General features: G+C 39.8%; 1 protein-coding gene across 3 annotated transcripts in view; it reads right to left on the bottom strand.

The window, feature by feature from the left end:
* The window catches only part of mast1a (microtubule associated serine/threonine kinase 1a), an 81,218-nt gene that overhangs the window by 40,681 nt on the left and 23,250 nt on the right, over positions 1 to 17,287 (bottom strand). The window contains exon 1 of one of the 3 annotated variants that reach the window (XM_086296044.1): positions 15,261 to 15,666. The exons of the other annotated variants lie outside the window; for them this stretch is intronic. Within the exon in view, the coding sequence (XP_086152170.1) occupies positions 15,261 to 15,280 (20 nt within the window). The 5' untranslated portion in view covers positions 15,281 to 15,666. Of the gene's footprint in view, positions 1 to 15,260; positions 15,667 to 17,287 lie in introns of those variants that run through there. 3 annotated transcript variants of the gene reach the window in all.

Below are 17,287 nucleotides of genomic sequence, written 5' to 3'. Positions count from 1 at the left end.
AAGCTTTTACAAAACTGAAACCATCGACCTAGCTCAGTGCCTTGCAACCTACTGCAACCTGGTTTGTTTGGGTTACTGTTGTTAGACAGACTTACATACAGAGGCCAAATCAGTCACACATCAAAAGAAAGCCTCATAAAGTGCTTTAGTGCTCCTCGGCATAAAGAACCGCATTCTAGCATCAAACTTGATGCAGCATAATTAGGAATTTGAGTACATAACAGTAAAGACTATACAAAAAATGAAATAACACAAATTAAATAGCATTGCAATATTGTATATTACATTGCATTGTTCTAATATATATATAACATTGCATAATATATTTTCCTTTTTTGTTTACAGTTCATAAAAATATTGTTTGTTTTGTATAATTATGTGTGCACACACGATTTCCAGCTTTCCTGTGCTTGTATTTTAAGTTTAAACAACATATGAATGAAAATACTGGCAGTCACCAGCGCTGCCGCACAGCCTCCTGCTAGATGAATCTATGGCATAAATGTGAAAATTGGAAAGGGGAAATCTTTGATTTATTTTGTTCACAAGATTTTCAGAAAACTTGACCTCTAACCTCGACCCTGAGGTCGAGGTCACAGAGGTCACCATATATTGATCATCAACAGCTGTATAGCAGCATTTGTAAATTTTTCCTCAGCTTACGTGTTTATGTTCTCTTAACAAAACGCCTGTTTCTGTTTGTTGGATGTCTACTATATTGTCTCTCTGGCCACTTTATCAGTTTTAGCAGCGACTCTGATAATTAGGGGTGCGACGATACACAAAATTCACGGTTTGGTTCGGTTCGATACTTTGGTCTCACGGTTCGATATTTTTTCGATACAAAAAAATGTTCATGCTTTTTTAATTTGTTAAATTTGCCATGTTGCAACGAGCTTAGCTTCTGTCTTGCTAGCTTGCGCTGCGCTCAGTGGATCTGCGCTCGACAGTGCAGCCTAGGCGGAGTAGTCGAACGCAGATCCACTGAGCTCTCAACACAGACAGCATCGTCAGAAGAAAAGTTGATAAAATAAATAAAAAAATTTGTATTGTTCGATACATATGCATACCGAACCGAAAGCACCGTATTGAACAGTTCAATATCGATACGAGTATCGTTGCACCCCTACTGATAATTTGTTGTGATCCAGACTCAAGAAAGTGCTGGAAACATTCCTCGGACATTTCGGGCCATAGTGACACGATACTACTCAGATGCTGCAGATGTGTTGGCCTTAAATTTTTGATGTATTGTTTAAACACTGTTCATGATACCACCAGAGCAACCTGAGCCGTTGATTCCAGCTAGGATGGTTTTACCGCAGATTCTGACCGTTTCATCTAAATGTTGCAGCACAAATTGCAACTCATCAGATCAAGCAACACTTTTCTAATCTTCTATTGTCCAATTTTGTTGCGCATGTGTAATAGCGGTTTCAGAGTCCCATTATTAGAGGTGGGTGTGGTCTTCTGCTGCTGCGGCCCACTTACTTTACTGCATGTTTTGTGTTCAGAGATGCACTTCTGCATGCCTTAGCTGTAACAACTGGTTATTTGAGTAAGAGCTGTCTTTTTATCAGCTCAAAGCATTTCGGCAATTCTCCTTTAACCTCTGGCATCAACAAAGCCATGTGATTGGCTGATTATTTATCTGCCCTAATGTGTGTTTGAACAGGTATATCTGTGGTTCCTTTTTTACTAAAACTACAATTTTAAGAGGAAATGGGAATGTGATGAGGTAAGACATGAAACAGTATTAAAACTGAAACAGTCAAAACACAGAAAAAAAATCAGTCCTCGTGGATAATTAGCCGATGAACCAAAAACATTACAGTTTGCTCATTGCTGTATCTGGCGCACATTTCTGTCTCTTATTGTCTATATGTGTTAGAATGAATATGTTTGTATCTTGGACTGTTACTTTGATAAAACTTCATGTGGTTCACTTGATATTTTAAAGTCAAATTATAAATTCACCAATCAATTCCTATTAGCTGCAGCCCCAGTTATTATGTGTGACATCGTGGGGAGTGAATCGGTACAAAAAGGCTCACTAATGTAGCTATAGTTGCTCTGTTTTATGGGTATGCACACTCTATAAAAACTGTGTATTTACACCATTGTCCCTTCTCTAAGTGAGTACCAATAAGATCATTTAAGAAAGCTCATTAACTGTAAAATCCAATCATGTTCACCCTATATCCCTTCCTGATAATTAGTAGCAGTCAGTGAGGAATATAGGCGCTATAGGCGGCTGTTGGGGCTTCTGACTAACACGCCGTGGATACACTTCACTGGGAAAGCAAAGGAGATAAGAGAACTGGGAAAGCTGGTGTGTGTGGTAATGTGACTTTAAGTCACTCCGTCACGGTTATAGCCGTGCAGCCTGAGCTCATCTTCTTTCAGTCTGGTTAAGAAGATGTTAGTATGTGTGTGTGTTTGTGTGTCTCTGTGTGTATGTGTGGGAGAAACGTAGACGCAGTTAATACGCTGTACACTGCCGTCTTTGGATCATAAATCTGCCTCTAGTTTAGTAGTCAAATACAAACAGTTTACAGTTTGTCAGTTTACAGCCAAACAGTCCTGCAATACATCATCTGCCAGCTTCTCTGTTTTCAGGCTGACGGTGATATTTGGGCTCATTCAGTCATCCGTCTCATGGATGCATGAATTTTAAACATAAGAGGCTGAAGCGTCACTAAAAACAAGACTCTTTCCTTTTAAAATATTCAAACCACTTCAGATCAGATTAGGCCAATCAAGAGAAAATTCTCTCGATCCATACAGAAGAAAGACGAAGAGAAACTGGGGGGGGGGGGGGGGATGTACAATGTTACCATAGCAACAGAGCAACAGATTTAGAGTTACACTCATGAGAAGCAAACGGCGTCATCTACAACTGTTTGGTTTTAACCAGAGCGCGCAGCAAGAAAAGAGACAGCTTGTATTAAATTAAATAATTAAGGTGAGTACGAGACTGAATCAGCTCTAACCTACAAAAAAATGTGGAAAAAGATTTCACCCGGCAGTGAACCTCAGTACTGAGAACCAGAGTCTGCTCACACAACAGAGCCAATGAGCGTTTGTGTGTTTTTCTCGTGAATGCCAGTTTTTTAATCCATCATAATCCATTGTGTAATCCATCATGCAGACTCAATCTGTGTGTGACAGAGGGCTAGTGGCGAGGCGGGAGGTTAGTGTCAATCAGGCGGCGTGTAATTCACTGGGGTCAGCGGTGCATGCTGCCATTGTGTGGGCCTCTGTGGACGGCGACCAGAGCTGACGAGAAAGCTGCGAGTGTGACGCTACTTTTAATATGGGAGGTAGAAGTAAAGTGTGTCTGCGTGACATTGTCATCTCTGTCAAAGCATAGCACATACATGTTTTTGTTGTTTTTTTGCTTCTAGGTATAGTCTAAAGAAACATCTCGAGCATGAAGAAGAGGTGGACATACTTGTTAAATGTTAAGGCTTTTCTTAACTGCTCAACAAATTAAGGCTGGGGAGCTGGCATGTATCCCAGCTATCATATGGGTATCATAGGAAGGGTACACCATCTCAGAGCATTCACTTTCTAAATAAGAGATGTTCTTGATTCCACTGGCCAGCAGGGGGTGACTCCTCTGCTTGCAAAAATAAGTTTGACTATGTAGAAGAAACGATCGAAGTGATCGCAATTCTTACTTCGTTTATAACATCGGTGCCAACTTTTACTACTGACTTTATGGTCTTGATCACAAGTGTGAAGTCTTTGTTAATACAAAGTTCCATTGGTTTTGTAAATGATGGTTTCCTTTAGAGTAAAACAGAAGTTAAAAAGAGTAAGAAATAGGGTGTGGTTCCCTCTGGAGTGAGAAGTTACAGAAGCTACAATGTGAGCGTGCTGTACTCTTTGATTACAGTCAGAGCCACTGCTAGCTAGCCACATCATCAAAACATGGGAAGCAAGCCAAGCTCAAGAATTCATAACGTGTAGTGTCACTGTGCTACTTCCATCTTTTATATACAGGCAATCATCTTGTAATATTAGCTGATTTTCCTACAAAATCTGCTGTTAATATTAATCAGTGACAAAGAGCAATTTTAACATGAGATTAATGCTGAGTGCAGATTAAACAGTCAACAAACGGAGCCCTGAGGTGCAATTTATATGCAATACGCTGGAGACATAGCACACGGCATCCAGGTTTGTAGCAGAAACTATCAAACATCCTCAGCAATGACAAGCTTCTGCTTCATTCACGTCCCCGTCAAGTACTTCTAACTAACAAGAACATGGTAATAAGCCACTTAAGGGAAACTTAACTCAACAATGTGATTATACAGAAGTTAAATACCACATACCACAAATATACATGTAGACAGCCAACAACCCCTGCCTGTGTCCCAATCTCCCAGTGATGAAACCCAGTGCTGTAAGTGGTTATGATGCTCTGGTCAGCTCACTGCGAGGGGGTCAAAGGTTAAATCTGTGGTAATGACTCGTGCAGAAGCTTTGACGAGCAATTATCCCCCTACAGGCATCTGGCTGGCATAGGGCCATTAGTATCTTACACACAAACACACCATGGAGAAAAACACAGGGTCAGTCCCCATAACACCGACCAAAAATTCAATAAACTGAAAATAAAAATGATGCAAACAATAACACATGGATGTGGGGGATTAAATCTGGGATATTTAACGCAATGCTGGGGCTGATATAGTCTCTCTCTGGAAGGATAAACAACCTGTTTTTAAATCAGCACAGATGTGACGTATATTGTAAGCTTCACCCCGAAGGCAAATTTGGGTTAATTAAAATCCAGATCTTCATATGTGATAATGTAGTATGCCTTAAAGTAAGAACTGGGAGCTGAGAACATAACGGTATTGGAACAACCGTGAAAACCACGAAACCTCAGGAAACACAGGAAGTGATGCAAATGTGGCTGTGAAGAAGCGATTCTTAAGAAAGGGAAATGAGGAGAAAAGCCTCAGGTATCCCAAATTAAACACAACAGTGACTGTCTATAGCACACTGGAGCCTCTGTCATGGTTTAGGGATGTGATGTTGGGGATCTTGTCAGAATTGATGGGATTCAAAAAGAGCTTTGAATGTATTTCGAAAATCTAGAAGAATTATTCCTGAAAACTAAAGAAATTACAAGAAAGTTTGCCTAAGAGGTTCAGCCTCTGAGGTTATCAAACACTGACTTTCAAGCTCATTAAAATGGTACAAACTCTGTTTTGGGGTTATTTTGTACATTTCAATAAAACGCTCCAACTTTGTCCCATTTTGCTAGCAACACATAAACAACTGAAGGGTGACTCATGACTTTTCGACAGCACTGTACTAGTTTGAGATATGAAACACTTAGGTTTCTTTTCTCATTGATATCATAAAAGATTTCAGCTGTCTGACCACATTATAGTCAGACAGCTGAGCACACTAATTACAACAAATGGTCACTGATACAAACCCAGCAGCTCCGTATTAAATACAATCAATTAAAGGACAGCAGATTCTGAATGAACAGCCTAACAGTGCATGATGAGGGGTTTACCTGTCATAGGCTAACATGTGCATGCAAATAGAAAATCAGTCATGGTCCACCGGCGTACACACAACACCCACACGCACGCACACACACACATGGAATGGAAACACACACGTTTTTACCTACGTCCATTTCACCATCCATCAGATGGGTGTGAGCGAGCGCCTGTGCATGCTTAATGTGCTTTACCTTGCTGATTATTAACTCTCTCTCTCTCTCTCTCTCTGTGTGTGCGTGTGTGTGTGTGTTGTCTATCAGTCAGTGGTGTCATCTTCTGCTCTAAGTGCTGACTCACAGGGCACACAGGACACAAGACCTTTTCGATGGGTACACCATCGATCCATCCAGTCTCACTTCCTGTCAGGTGACATTCTCTGTCTCTTGCCAGGACCTCTTAAAATAGAGTGCATATTTACAACTGTGGGAAAAGGGCTGTACCTTATAAAATGCTGCCCCTTTAAGAGGCTGGTCCTTGTTAGTGCATCCTCTGTTCTTACAGGCACATTGTGAAACGGTCACTGAGACCTGGATCGATCCCAAACTTGGGAAAGTGTCCAAATCAAGCCATGTGGGCAGATTTTTTGAGCATTGGACATCTAGATGGAGACTGAGAGAATGAATGAGTGATTCTGACAGGCAGCAGATGAAATAAAACAGGTGATGCAAAAAAAAAAAAAAAGACAAAAGCAGAAAAGATAAATGATGATGAAGAAAACAGGAGAGCAACAACAGGACTGTCTGGATGTCAGGAGTTGCTGCAGGGGTTAGTCACATGGCCTTCTTGTTGCTATGCCATGTAGCACAGAGAGACATAAATAGAGGCTTTTGGTGTTATTCCTCATGAGAGACTAACCGAGGGGAAAGCGTGACAAAGCCGGACAAAAAAGTAACACCCATAGCTTCACCATTGTACAAGGCAGAAAAGAAAAGGCTATTTAAAAAATGACAAATAGAAGAAGAGGATTGAATAAAAGAGGTCACAGGAAAAATTTCAGCATGTCAAAAAACTATTTTGGAAATTTATGAAAAAGGGACAATGCTCACTTGTTACTAGGAGTTGCTGCCAATTCATTACTTAATACATTGCTGTGTTTTTTTTAAACCTAGCTGTTTATGCAGCTGTTGATTGTATAAGAAAGTTGGCTAACAGACAGTGAGGCTGACTGTTTAATTTGGTGACCGGTCTGCTGAAAACTTGTCATTCAGACTGACTTACTGGTTGAACTTGTGACTGACCATGTGGGTAGCCGATAGAGGAGACTGACAGAGTGCATTAACAATGAATAACGAAGGGATCGTGAACTCTACAAAAGCTTATGACTCAATTTTTAGCATTTTGTAAATGATTGCAAGTAGTTCCCATGAATGTCTGGCCACAGATTGAGCGTACAGCACCTTTAACATTTGCATGACCACTTTCAATTGGAAGGCGATTGCACAGACTGACTGCAATTACTCTGAGATCAGTTGGTGAAGGTTTGAAAATAACTGAAGTCTAATTGATAAATGCAGGCAGATTGTAAACATGCTGCAATCAATCTGAGTGAGTCTGTGCTGACAAGTGCAACTTCCCTGCGACATGTCTCTTTGCAAAAAGAGACTTAACTCTGGTGTATGGTCGTATACTATATAAAACCATGCCTTTCACCTGTGCTTTTTTTTGTTAGATCACTGTCCTGCAGCAACTATGTCACTATTTTGGTTTGAAATGTAAAAGGATCTTGTTGGACTTGTTGGATGTGAAATTCTGTTTAATGTTTCTATGTACGGTATGTAGACAGCAGAGGTCTTTTGATTTTTACCAATTTTTCACTGTTATACATTGTATTATTACAAACAGATTTGACCCTGATCCCACTGATTTCCCTACTGTTTGCAGCAATAAAGGTGATACAAAAAAGGTCACAGAGGAGATCGTATCACAACATGGTTAGAATCACATCTAAGCAGCCAAGTACTCTACAGATGGGTTATTCAACCTGGTATGCATGTAAACCTGGTATCTAGGTTGCATTTTTTTTTTTAAAGTTAAACATCTTTTGGGAAATCTGTTCAGATTTCAGATTAATAGCTCAGCTGCAATATCTACAGATCCCCTGATCTCAATCCCAACCCAAATCAGCTGATCTCCACCCCACCTCTTCATCTTTATGTGTCTGACTTAATCAGTGTCATTTCTGTTAACATGGATGCCCTCTCTGCGCTGGGGTCTTGCTGCTGCTCTGCCTTTGGCTTTCCATGGAACGATGGAGAGTTGCCAGCAGAGAGCTACACGCCAAAAATAAGTTACTGTGGATGGAACTAATTTCCTTTTAGCTGTAGTTGTTCTGGACTGCTTTAATTCATTGTTAGGTGTTAATTGAAAGATGCCTATAAGTCTTGTTTTGTTGTGTACTGAGTATACACAAAGATCAGTAATTAGCTTAGCTTAGCATAAAGAACATAAATTAAGGTTGGTTGAGGAATGACGGTATATTAAGCTGTACCGAAATCTTCACCGGTTCTTGGAACAAAACCTGGACGCCTCACCAAGTTCACACGTGTTTGTTTGCTAAAAAGTATCAAAGTGTCTGTTTAATCAAATCAACATGGACACGTCACACCAATCACAGCTAATAAAAGACTAATTTAAAGGCTGCAGCGCACACTGCTAATTGATTGTGGTTACAACCTTGTGAACCTTCGTGAAAGGTTCTTTCCTATCAAGAGAAAACTCAAGTTGGATTAGATTTCTTAACTTAATTTTTATAACTACTTAAAAAAGACAGCTCACATTATCACAGAAGCAGCAGCACAGCACAGCTTTCTGTGTATTATGAAAAAAGTATGATGACACAACATGGCATTCAAAGATTCACTGGTCTCAAAGCAGTGCCTCAGTCAGGGCCGAGCTCATAAATATGACAAATAAATAAATAAAGTACTGGGTACAATAAAAATCCAGACATCTATTTCAGTCACATCATTCCCTCTATAGATGAAGGTGTTGTCAGATGTCCTGTTAAGGTGTGGAAGTGTATCCTCAGGCAGAGTGATGCAGCAGGAAGTTGCGGTAGTGCGAAGAGCTATCTGGCTCTTTCTGCATGTGTCTATCAGGCCTTTCATTTGCTGGTTTCCTGTTTGTCTGCATTACTCTCTCCACATTGCGTTGATAGCTGTGTCAGCTGTCTGCAGAGACTGCATGTGGAGACCCGAGAAGTGCTCTGAATCACTGCAACAACGGCATTTCACTTTGTTCCCTTCGTGACCTCATTCACAGCAAATGATCCGTAGCCACCACCTCATAAAGAATAAAACCCTTCCATGAGTGAGCAGCACTCGTTTGCGTTAGTAGGGAGTCTCATGTCTAGCACACGTTAGAAATCACGTGATTATGGGTAATGCATGTGAGTTCACAAGAAAGCAAAGGCACAACATCTCTTGGAGATAGCAGTGGGGAGATTAACTCAGTGTTCCAAGACAGAAAAATGACTCAACTATAAATGAAACCATTTTGACATTTTCTTATCAGATATATGACAACGCTGTTACCACAAGATGATTTAGTGCTAGGAAGTATAGATGTCCCTTTACAAAAACAAAGCTGTTCTCAGTTTGCATTTCTTTCTACAGTCGCGAAGTTTGAACCACTGTCAAAATTACTGTGCATATAGAGATCATCAAGTGCTCTGTTCTCTGTCTGTAGTTAAGTGTGCATCACAGTGTACCAAGAAATACTGTGGCCATCAGCATGAATACAAGGCAGAATGGACCTCTGGCCTCAAAAAGGCATTTTCACCCCGAGAACTGCAGGTCACTGGATATTATCTCCTTTTTTGGACCCTTTCTGCAAACTCTAGAGATGCTTCTGTGGGAAAGTCCCAGTAGATCAGCAGTTTCTGAAATACTCAGACCAGATCATCTGACAACAACAATCATACAATGTTGAAAGTCACTTAAACTACCTTTCACCCCGATTCTGAAGCTCAGTTTAAACTTCAACAGGTCGTCTCAACCATGTTGTATTGAATGTCTGCCATGTGACAAGCTGATTGTCAAAATCTATTAATTCACATTTTTATTACTTTTAAGTTGTTGTTTGTTTTTTTTATAAATACACCAAATCATGCATACTGCAATCACATCTTTCCAAACATATTTAGTTTTTGTAATCACAAGCGAGTCAAGAGCAGAGACAACTTCTCTTTCTCACATTCATAAAACCCACCCACAATCTTATGATTATTAGGACAAAATTTGAATAATCAAGCAATCGCCTTAGTCCTACTGTTCGGTACAATATGAGGGCGTTATGTTAAGTTCGTAAGTGAAGTACTGCTGCAGTCATCAAAAGATGCTTAAAATGTTACAGAAGTAACATTTTATATGAAAATCCAGGCTGATCATGTTACCTTTAACCAGAGATGGGCACGCGTTACTGTAATCTGATTACTTTTTCAAGTAACGAGTAAAGTAAGTGATTACTATTGCAAAAACGGTAATTAGATTACCGTTACTTTCCCGTAGTAACGCTGCGTTACTGCGTTACTAAAACCGTGATTTTTTGCGAGAATGTCTCACGACAGTGACGTAAGCGAGTGCGCTGTTAGTGACAACAGCTGTGTGCAGATCAACAATGGATCATATATGGAGTGCAGGAGAGAGTATGAGCGTGCAGCGTTTAAAGCGTGGAAGTACTGACCTTATTTTAAGTTTGATTCCATAAAAAGTGACAAAAACATTAGCGTCCATCGTGCGTGGGAAGAAAACTTCTTTTTACAGCGAAAAAAACCCCTAAACTTCCAAGCAAGCACCGAGTGCGCAACGACATAATGGGAAACTCACAGAGAATCTCGGCGGATTCTTCAACTGACCGCGGCACACCTGCACCAGGGTAAACCTCCGCCTACCGCAGTCCTGCTTTACAGGTGAAAATAGAGCAACAGGACCGCTGAGTCTTTGACTTTATTTATTTCCTGCTGTGTTTTACTTGCATCTATTTGAAATAGTGAGTGTAAACACAAAAAATATTTTATTTTATGTGCTGGAATGTGCAGAAAATAGGTTTAAATGTTAAACTAATTTATTCAAGTCAGAGAATGTTGCATAAAGTTAAAAGATTAAAACTAATAAAACAAGTTAAAAAAAGAGACTTTTCCATTTGATTACATTTTGTATGATGGATTATGTAGAAAAAGTAGAATTGGGCTGAAAGATCTATCGCTTTATCACCTCTTCAGGTTGTAAATCGTGTTTTTAAAAAGTAACTAAGTAACTAAGTAATTAATTACTTTTGAAAATAAGTAATCAGTAAAGTAACGGGATTACTTTTTTGGGGAAGTAATCAGTAATTAGTTACTGATTACTTTTTTCAAGTAACTTGACCAACACTGCCTTTAACACATTTAACTAATTATTTAACTAAGGTTACGATATATGACTGTGGTAACAAGCATTGCAACATATGTTTTATGGATGTAAATGATAAACAAACACAAAAACAATATCACTCTGACAAAATAAGACAGACTTTTGCACTAGTGCGCCATATCTATTCATATTTACTGAAAACATCATCCACTTTAAACCTTATTTCACATACCTCATGGAGAAAGCGACTCTAATATGTGTCTGAAATCTCAGTAAATTGCTGATAAATAGACATCAACTTGTTTTGTGTTAAACTAATTTGACACAAATATTTTCTGTTTGCAAGATCAAAATGAGCTCAGTGTTCTTGGTCAACTCTAATAAGAGTTTTCAATAACTCTGCATGTAAGAAATTTATACTGAATAAAATAACGGACACTAGCTGCTCAGTTAATTTCAAAGCTTTCCTTGTGCTGAATAATAAAGATGAACTTAAGAAAATGTATCTTTATCTAAAAATGTCTTATCAGAAGATTCAGGTTTGATATCATGCAGTTCAGGTTTGCCAGGCTGTCATCCAGCTCAGGGGTCTATATGATAAGTTGTGTTATAATGTCATCGCAATATCAGAGTTGAACCAAAAACAGTCTGTGTGTTTTGGTCCAGGCTAGCCTGAACACCAGCCAGTAACAGATGGTGCTGTCACGGTACAAACAACAGGCATACAGCACGGAGAAGAGAATCCATGTTCGATGCTGAACATTTTCTTTACTACCTTTCTCTGCACAGCTATTTCAATAAAAAACAGCAGAGCAATAAAGCTGCTCAAACACCAAATGACAGACCCAGGTTTTATGCATCTGCTGCTGCAAAGTGCAGATAAGCAGGTTCCTGTTTTTAACCTCATACATGAACACTGTGCTGACAAAAATATCTGAAAAAGGACCATTATTTTGTAGCATCTAAAAGCCATAACACCACTGAGTATGTGCTCAAGCAGATAATTGTGGAACCTACTTATGTCTGGGTATCAGGTCCATCAACATAATGTATGCTCTATTGAAGCTGAGAGTTTCTTGTTGCAGAGACCACAACAACATCTGCACATATCAGATTGGTACAATGGAACTAGTATTTACAATATTTAATGAAGTTAGATTAGAGTAGCAACATGTAATAAAGCCTGCAGTTTGGTGCCCAGTTAGTAAAGAGGAAGATTCAGCTAACAGGAAACCTAAATACTAATGATCGCTCCTTCTGAGTCACAGTCTTTCCTTTGCGTTGCAAATGAAAAATAAACATTAACACCTGCATGTGAGTGGGATGAAACGTCATGAGTTGACCTGATCATGAGTGGGTTCATTGGTACACTGCATGATGTCCAAAATGAATATATATATATATACAGTATGTGAGAGAGAGGTAAGGTCTCTGGCAAGAAAGCCATTAAGACTTCCTTCACTTGTTTGTCATCCAGTTTGAATCTTTTAATTCTCCTTTCGTTTCCCTGCCTTTCTTTCAGGATCTCAAAATCCAGAGCAACAAACCTCCAGAGTTTACCTTTAGATGGTGAAATCAAGTAAGACAGAATGAAGCAGACAAGGACTCAGACTCTATTGTCAGGGGCTGCACTTAAACGTACACTGAGACTCTGCTTCAGGCTCTGCCTTTCCTCCCACCCCACTCTCCTTCTTCCTGCTGCTGTCTCGTGCCTCCTGTTCTCTTTCTTACTCACACACTTTTACTGTCTTCCTCTAGCTCAATCTGTTTGGAGTGGACACAAAGCATTATCTCTCTTAATTGCCACAGTCGGCCAAGAAACCCCACACACAAACACACACACAAAAGAAAGAGAAAGGAAGATAATTAAAAAACGCAGATTAAGAGAGGAAGCAGGGATGATATTTATAACACAGAACCTGGGACGGGTGAATGTTTTTCAGTGCTCGTGCTGATACAATAATTGAGTCTCAACACTTTTACAAAATCAGTATGCATAACAGGGATGTCACCAGAACTTATGATACCTTTGTTATTAAAATTATGAAAATGTGATAAAGCTTTATTTTTTTAAGATGTAAATATCACAGGTAGCACATACATATATTCCTTTTTGTAACAGGATTGATACCAACAGTGCAATCACACAACAGCAGCACTGTAGACAGGCAGACACACAGCCCCTCCCATCACTAGCAGCTGAACACCAGAACAGCAGCACAACAAACGTCTTAAAGAACAACACTGTGGCGAGAGGTCAGTAAAGCTCCCATTTAAACAGTTATCATAAATATTAACCTGGCTGTTGCACACACTAACGTTATGTGTTTAACTAGTAGCAATGACCCACATTAGCAGTCTGCTAAGTTATGGTTAAGGTAGCGGCTAACGGCTAGCGGCTATGGCTAATAATAAAATAATGTCACTGTTGGGGCTAGGCAGCAAATATTATCAGTCCTGACCATCTGTAAGGTTAATAGACAGTCTGTTCACCAGGTTTCAGCCAGCAAACATCACTGAAACCTAGACGTCCTGTCTCTGGTCAAAAGTGGCAAAAACTGAACTGTAAATGGACAGATGTTGATGTTGTTTCGATCTAGAATAGAGGGTAAGTCATACGTGTCTTACAAAGTGAAAAATATAGATCAGGTCATTACAAAGAAGGAATGAAATACATTTTTTAAAAACAAATGTGGCTAGTACACTGTTCTGGACAATGTCATATCCACGTACACTGATTAGCATAACCAAAACCTTCTTTTACAAAACACAGCATTTTATATTTTAGTCTAAAATATTATTTTATTCTAATCAATAACGAGATTGTCCCAGACTGAAGCAGGTAAAAGTTCACCAACAAGTACACAGAAAAAGTGGCAGTCTGCCTTAACTCTTTGTGATCACTAATGAAAATGTGGTGCCAACTCACCAGAAGCACAGGAGACAAACAGGGCTGGAGCTGAATACATTTGCACGGAACATCATTGTTCTAACTCTTATTTTTAAAAATGCCTTTTGTTTTTTTTTCCCCTTTTCAGCATTTTCCTGGATATTGGCATCGGATTTGAAAATACAGTACTGTAAAAACCCTAAAGCAAAATTATGTTTAATAAACATGTTTTCTGCAAGATCTCTGTCGAAATTAAACTTAAGAACTGGCAAATTATTTGTTTTTAGCAAAGAATAAGAAAACACGATTATGAATCTAACCAGGCATCTGATGCCAACAGTACTTGACAGCTTTCCATATTTAGTGCTGCAGACAGTGCCAGGTCAGTGCCAGCAAACATAAAAACTCGAACGGTCAGAAAATTAATCAATAACAACTTTCATGAATGACTAATTGCCAAGACAAAAACAAGCCAAAAACGAGCACAGGATCACTGGATTCATATTGATGTAAATTCATACTGCGGTGGATCTGTATTGCTATTTTACAGTCATCTGTGTAAATATAGACACGAGTTCAGATCATACAGGGAATTCAAACAGACATATACAGTCTCCCAAATAAACACATTTTCTCTAAGCCACATACAGTAAGTGGGGTGGCTTTACTCCTGTTCACATACAGCACATGGAGAGGGACAGTGAAGAGTCCGACTAATGCCCCTGAGATGACATGAGATGAGAACAATTAATCACAGTGGAGACCGGCGAGGAGGGGATAATGGGGGAGGAAAAAAGACACAATGAAAAAAGATAGATGGAGGATGCTGGGGACAGAGAATAAAGGAAAGAGAGAAGGTGGAGGAGAGGGAGAGAAGTGAAGAGGAAGGCAGGAGCTTTGCCAGGCAGCCAGCACTCTAGTACTGCCCACTGCTGGCTCTCTGCTACACAAGCACTCCCTGGACACTGGAAATGCTTTCACTTCATAAAGCTATCTCTGACACGCAGGCTACTAAACAAGCACACACATACCTTCCAGAGTGAGTGTGCCAGACAGAGCCCACCTAACAACCCATAATCTAAAGCATGTGCAACTCTAAAATACAAATAACAAGTCTTATGCTGGACTGTATTGTAAAATAGAGATGAGCACACATAAGGAGTGTATAAGCAAACAAATGATGCATTTATAAAAACCCTCCTGCCATATACCTGTCACATATAAAAACATGCTGTGTGCACAGAAGCACATTATACGCACACATATGTATGCCAAAAAACAAACACACAAGTACACACACCATATTGCTGAAGCTAAATGGAGACAGGGAGACAACTGTGAGACAGCATGACAGTTGGCAGGGACAACGGACACATCATGGAAAAACACAACAACCTCCTCCGATGAATCAACACATACTAACAACAGCAGGGCACCACACCGGTCACAAAGACTGCACGTTGACATATTGCTGGCGTTTACCTTTTTGTGCGTCGAAACATGTTGGTAGCGGCAGAGGCTGTGTTGGCAGATGAACATGAGAGCAGCTGAGCCTCCACACGTACACACACCGAAATAAACTCTCTCACACACACACACAGGCTCGCGCTCAGTCAAGAAGCAGCGATTACGCTCCACGCTGGCATGTCAGCTTCCTCTGGCCAGTTAAAAACACACACACACACATTCTCTCTTTGATGTCTGTACACGTGAGCATGCCTACAGGAGTGTGTGCAAGGGAGAGAAGAGGGATTTGGAAATGTCATCTGTGTTACAGATGAAGAAAATGAGAATTTAAGTTGGAAAAAAAGGAGAGACGGGGAGAGAGAGGAGACAGGGGGAACAGGCTGCCGAGCATCCCTCTCGGAAGGAGAGAGGATTGTGGAGCTGTTTTCAAGGGTATCGTGCCAAGCCAGGAAGTGTACAGCGACAGAGCAAAAGGGGGAGGGGGGGGGGGGGGCACCAAAGAGAGTGAGAGAGAGAGAGAAAAGGGAGGAGGAGAACGAGATAAAGGGAAGGGGTATATGCTGTATGAATGAGAGAAAGAAAGAAACAGCATGTGGGGGGAACGCAAGTGAGAGTGCAAGAATAACAGAGTGAAAGCCAATCAGAGGTGGAGAGATGAGGGGGGCAGTGAACTGGAGACTAATGTGAATGACAAGAGAGACACAGAGAGAGGCAGAGAAAGAAAGAGAGGAGGGACACTGCAATGTGATTTTCATGTGTTATTTTGTGTGTTTTTGTGTATGCTACAGCTTACACATGAGCACCACCAGACAGGGAATGACATCATTTAAAAAACAGACCATTCAAGGACAATGATGTTATATTTTTCTTTCTCTCTTTTCTGCCCCATGTACTGATGCCAACATTAACTGCCCTCTGTGTTTGTATAGTTTGCTTTAAATATTATATTATCATTATATTGTATTATCGTCAAGGGCAGCAGAGTGACACAGTGGTTAGATTTGTTGCCTCACAGCAAGAAGGTCCTGGGTTTGAATCCACTGGCTGACTGTGTGGAGTTTTTACAGTCCAAAGACATTCATGTTAGGTTAGTTGGCCATAGTGAATGACTGTCTGTTTTCTATGTGTTAACCCTGTGATAGACTGCCAACCTGTGCCATGTGTACAATTATGATAGCTGGGATAGGATCCAAATGGATGGATGGTATTAATGTATGTAGGTTTCATGATAAACAACAACTACTAACATGTTTATTTTTTGATAATATTATCAAGCCTTGTAGTGCAAAATCTACTTGCATTAACACAAGAATTAGAAGAAAGCTTTTTATAGTAACATTCAGGCTGGTTAGATAGCTGACAGTAAATTATGAAGCAATTTGTTTTTTAATCTTAAAATCACAATATTTTCCTAATTGTTATTACTTGCTTTCATTGCCTGACCCTAACCACAAATGTGTTGTCTCCCAGTCTGCTCATAGATCATCAAAAGGTGATGCTTCATTAATTCAGTCAATCAAAAATGGCCTCTGAAGCTCTGTTACTACAACTAAACTAGGTCAGGTTTGCAGTAATGTAATATTAGATATTCTAGGAGCCATCATTGCTTACTGCCTACGATACACACGTGCATTTAGTCAGAAAATTTTGACACCAATACTCTGGGTTTTTAATAAAACACTAAGTACTTTCTTGCTTTGCAGAGGCAGGTGATAAAAAGTCAAAATAATTACTGGTGTTCATGTGCAATGCAATGGTATGGGGAGCTCTATAACACAGAGGACCTACCAGGCGTTTTGCTACACTACAATACTTATTTAACAGTAGGATAAATTTATCCTTAGATCTTCTGTTAGATTTATTGGGATAATCAGAAAATATATGCAAACTCATCCCTTAAAAATATTTCTTTAAGCCAGTTATTGGTTGGTATGTTGCCTTTTTTCTATTTTTAGTTACTCCCACATGCATTGTTCTACTGCTGGAAATTAGTACTTATCTGCAGATGCAGATGGGGAAGTGAGAAATTACTGAAAAACAAC

This window comes from Aulonocara sp. 'chitande type north' Nkhata Bay, linkage group LG6 (assembly GCF_057382095.1).
Source record: "Aulonocara sp. 'chitande type north' Nkhata Bay isolate Kocher_YH1m ecotype deep benthic linkage group LG6, A_spYH_male_GT1.1, whole genome shotgun sequence".
NCBI classification, from domain to species: Eukaryota; Metazoa; Chordata; class Actinopteri; order Cichliformes; family Cichlidae; genus Aulonocara; species Aulonocara sp. 'chitande type north' Nkhata Bay.
This window is presented reverse-complemented; position numbering and strand designations above follow the sequence as displayed.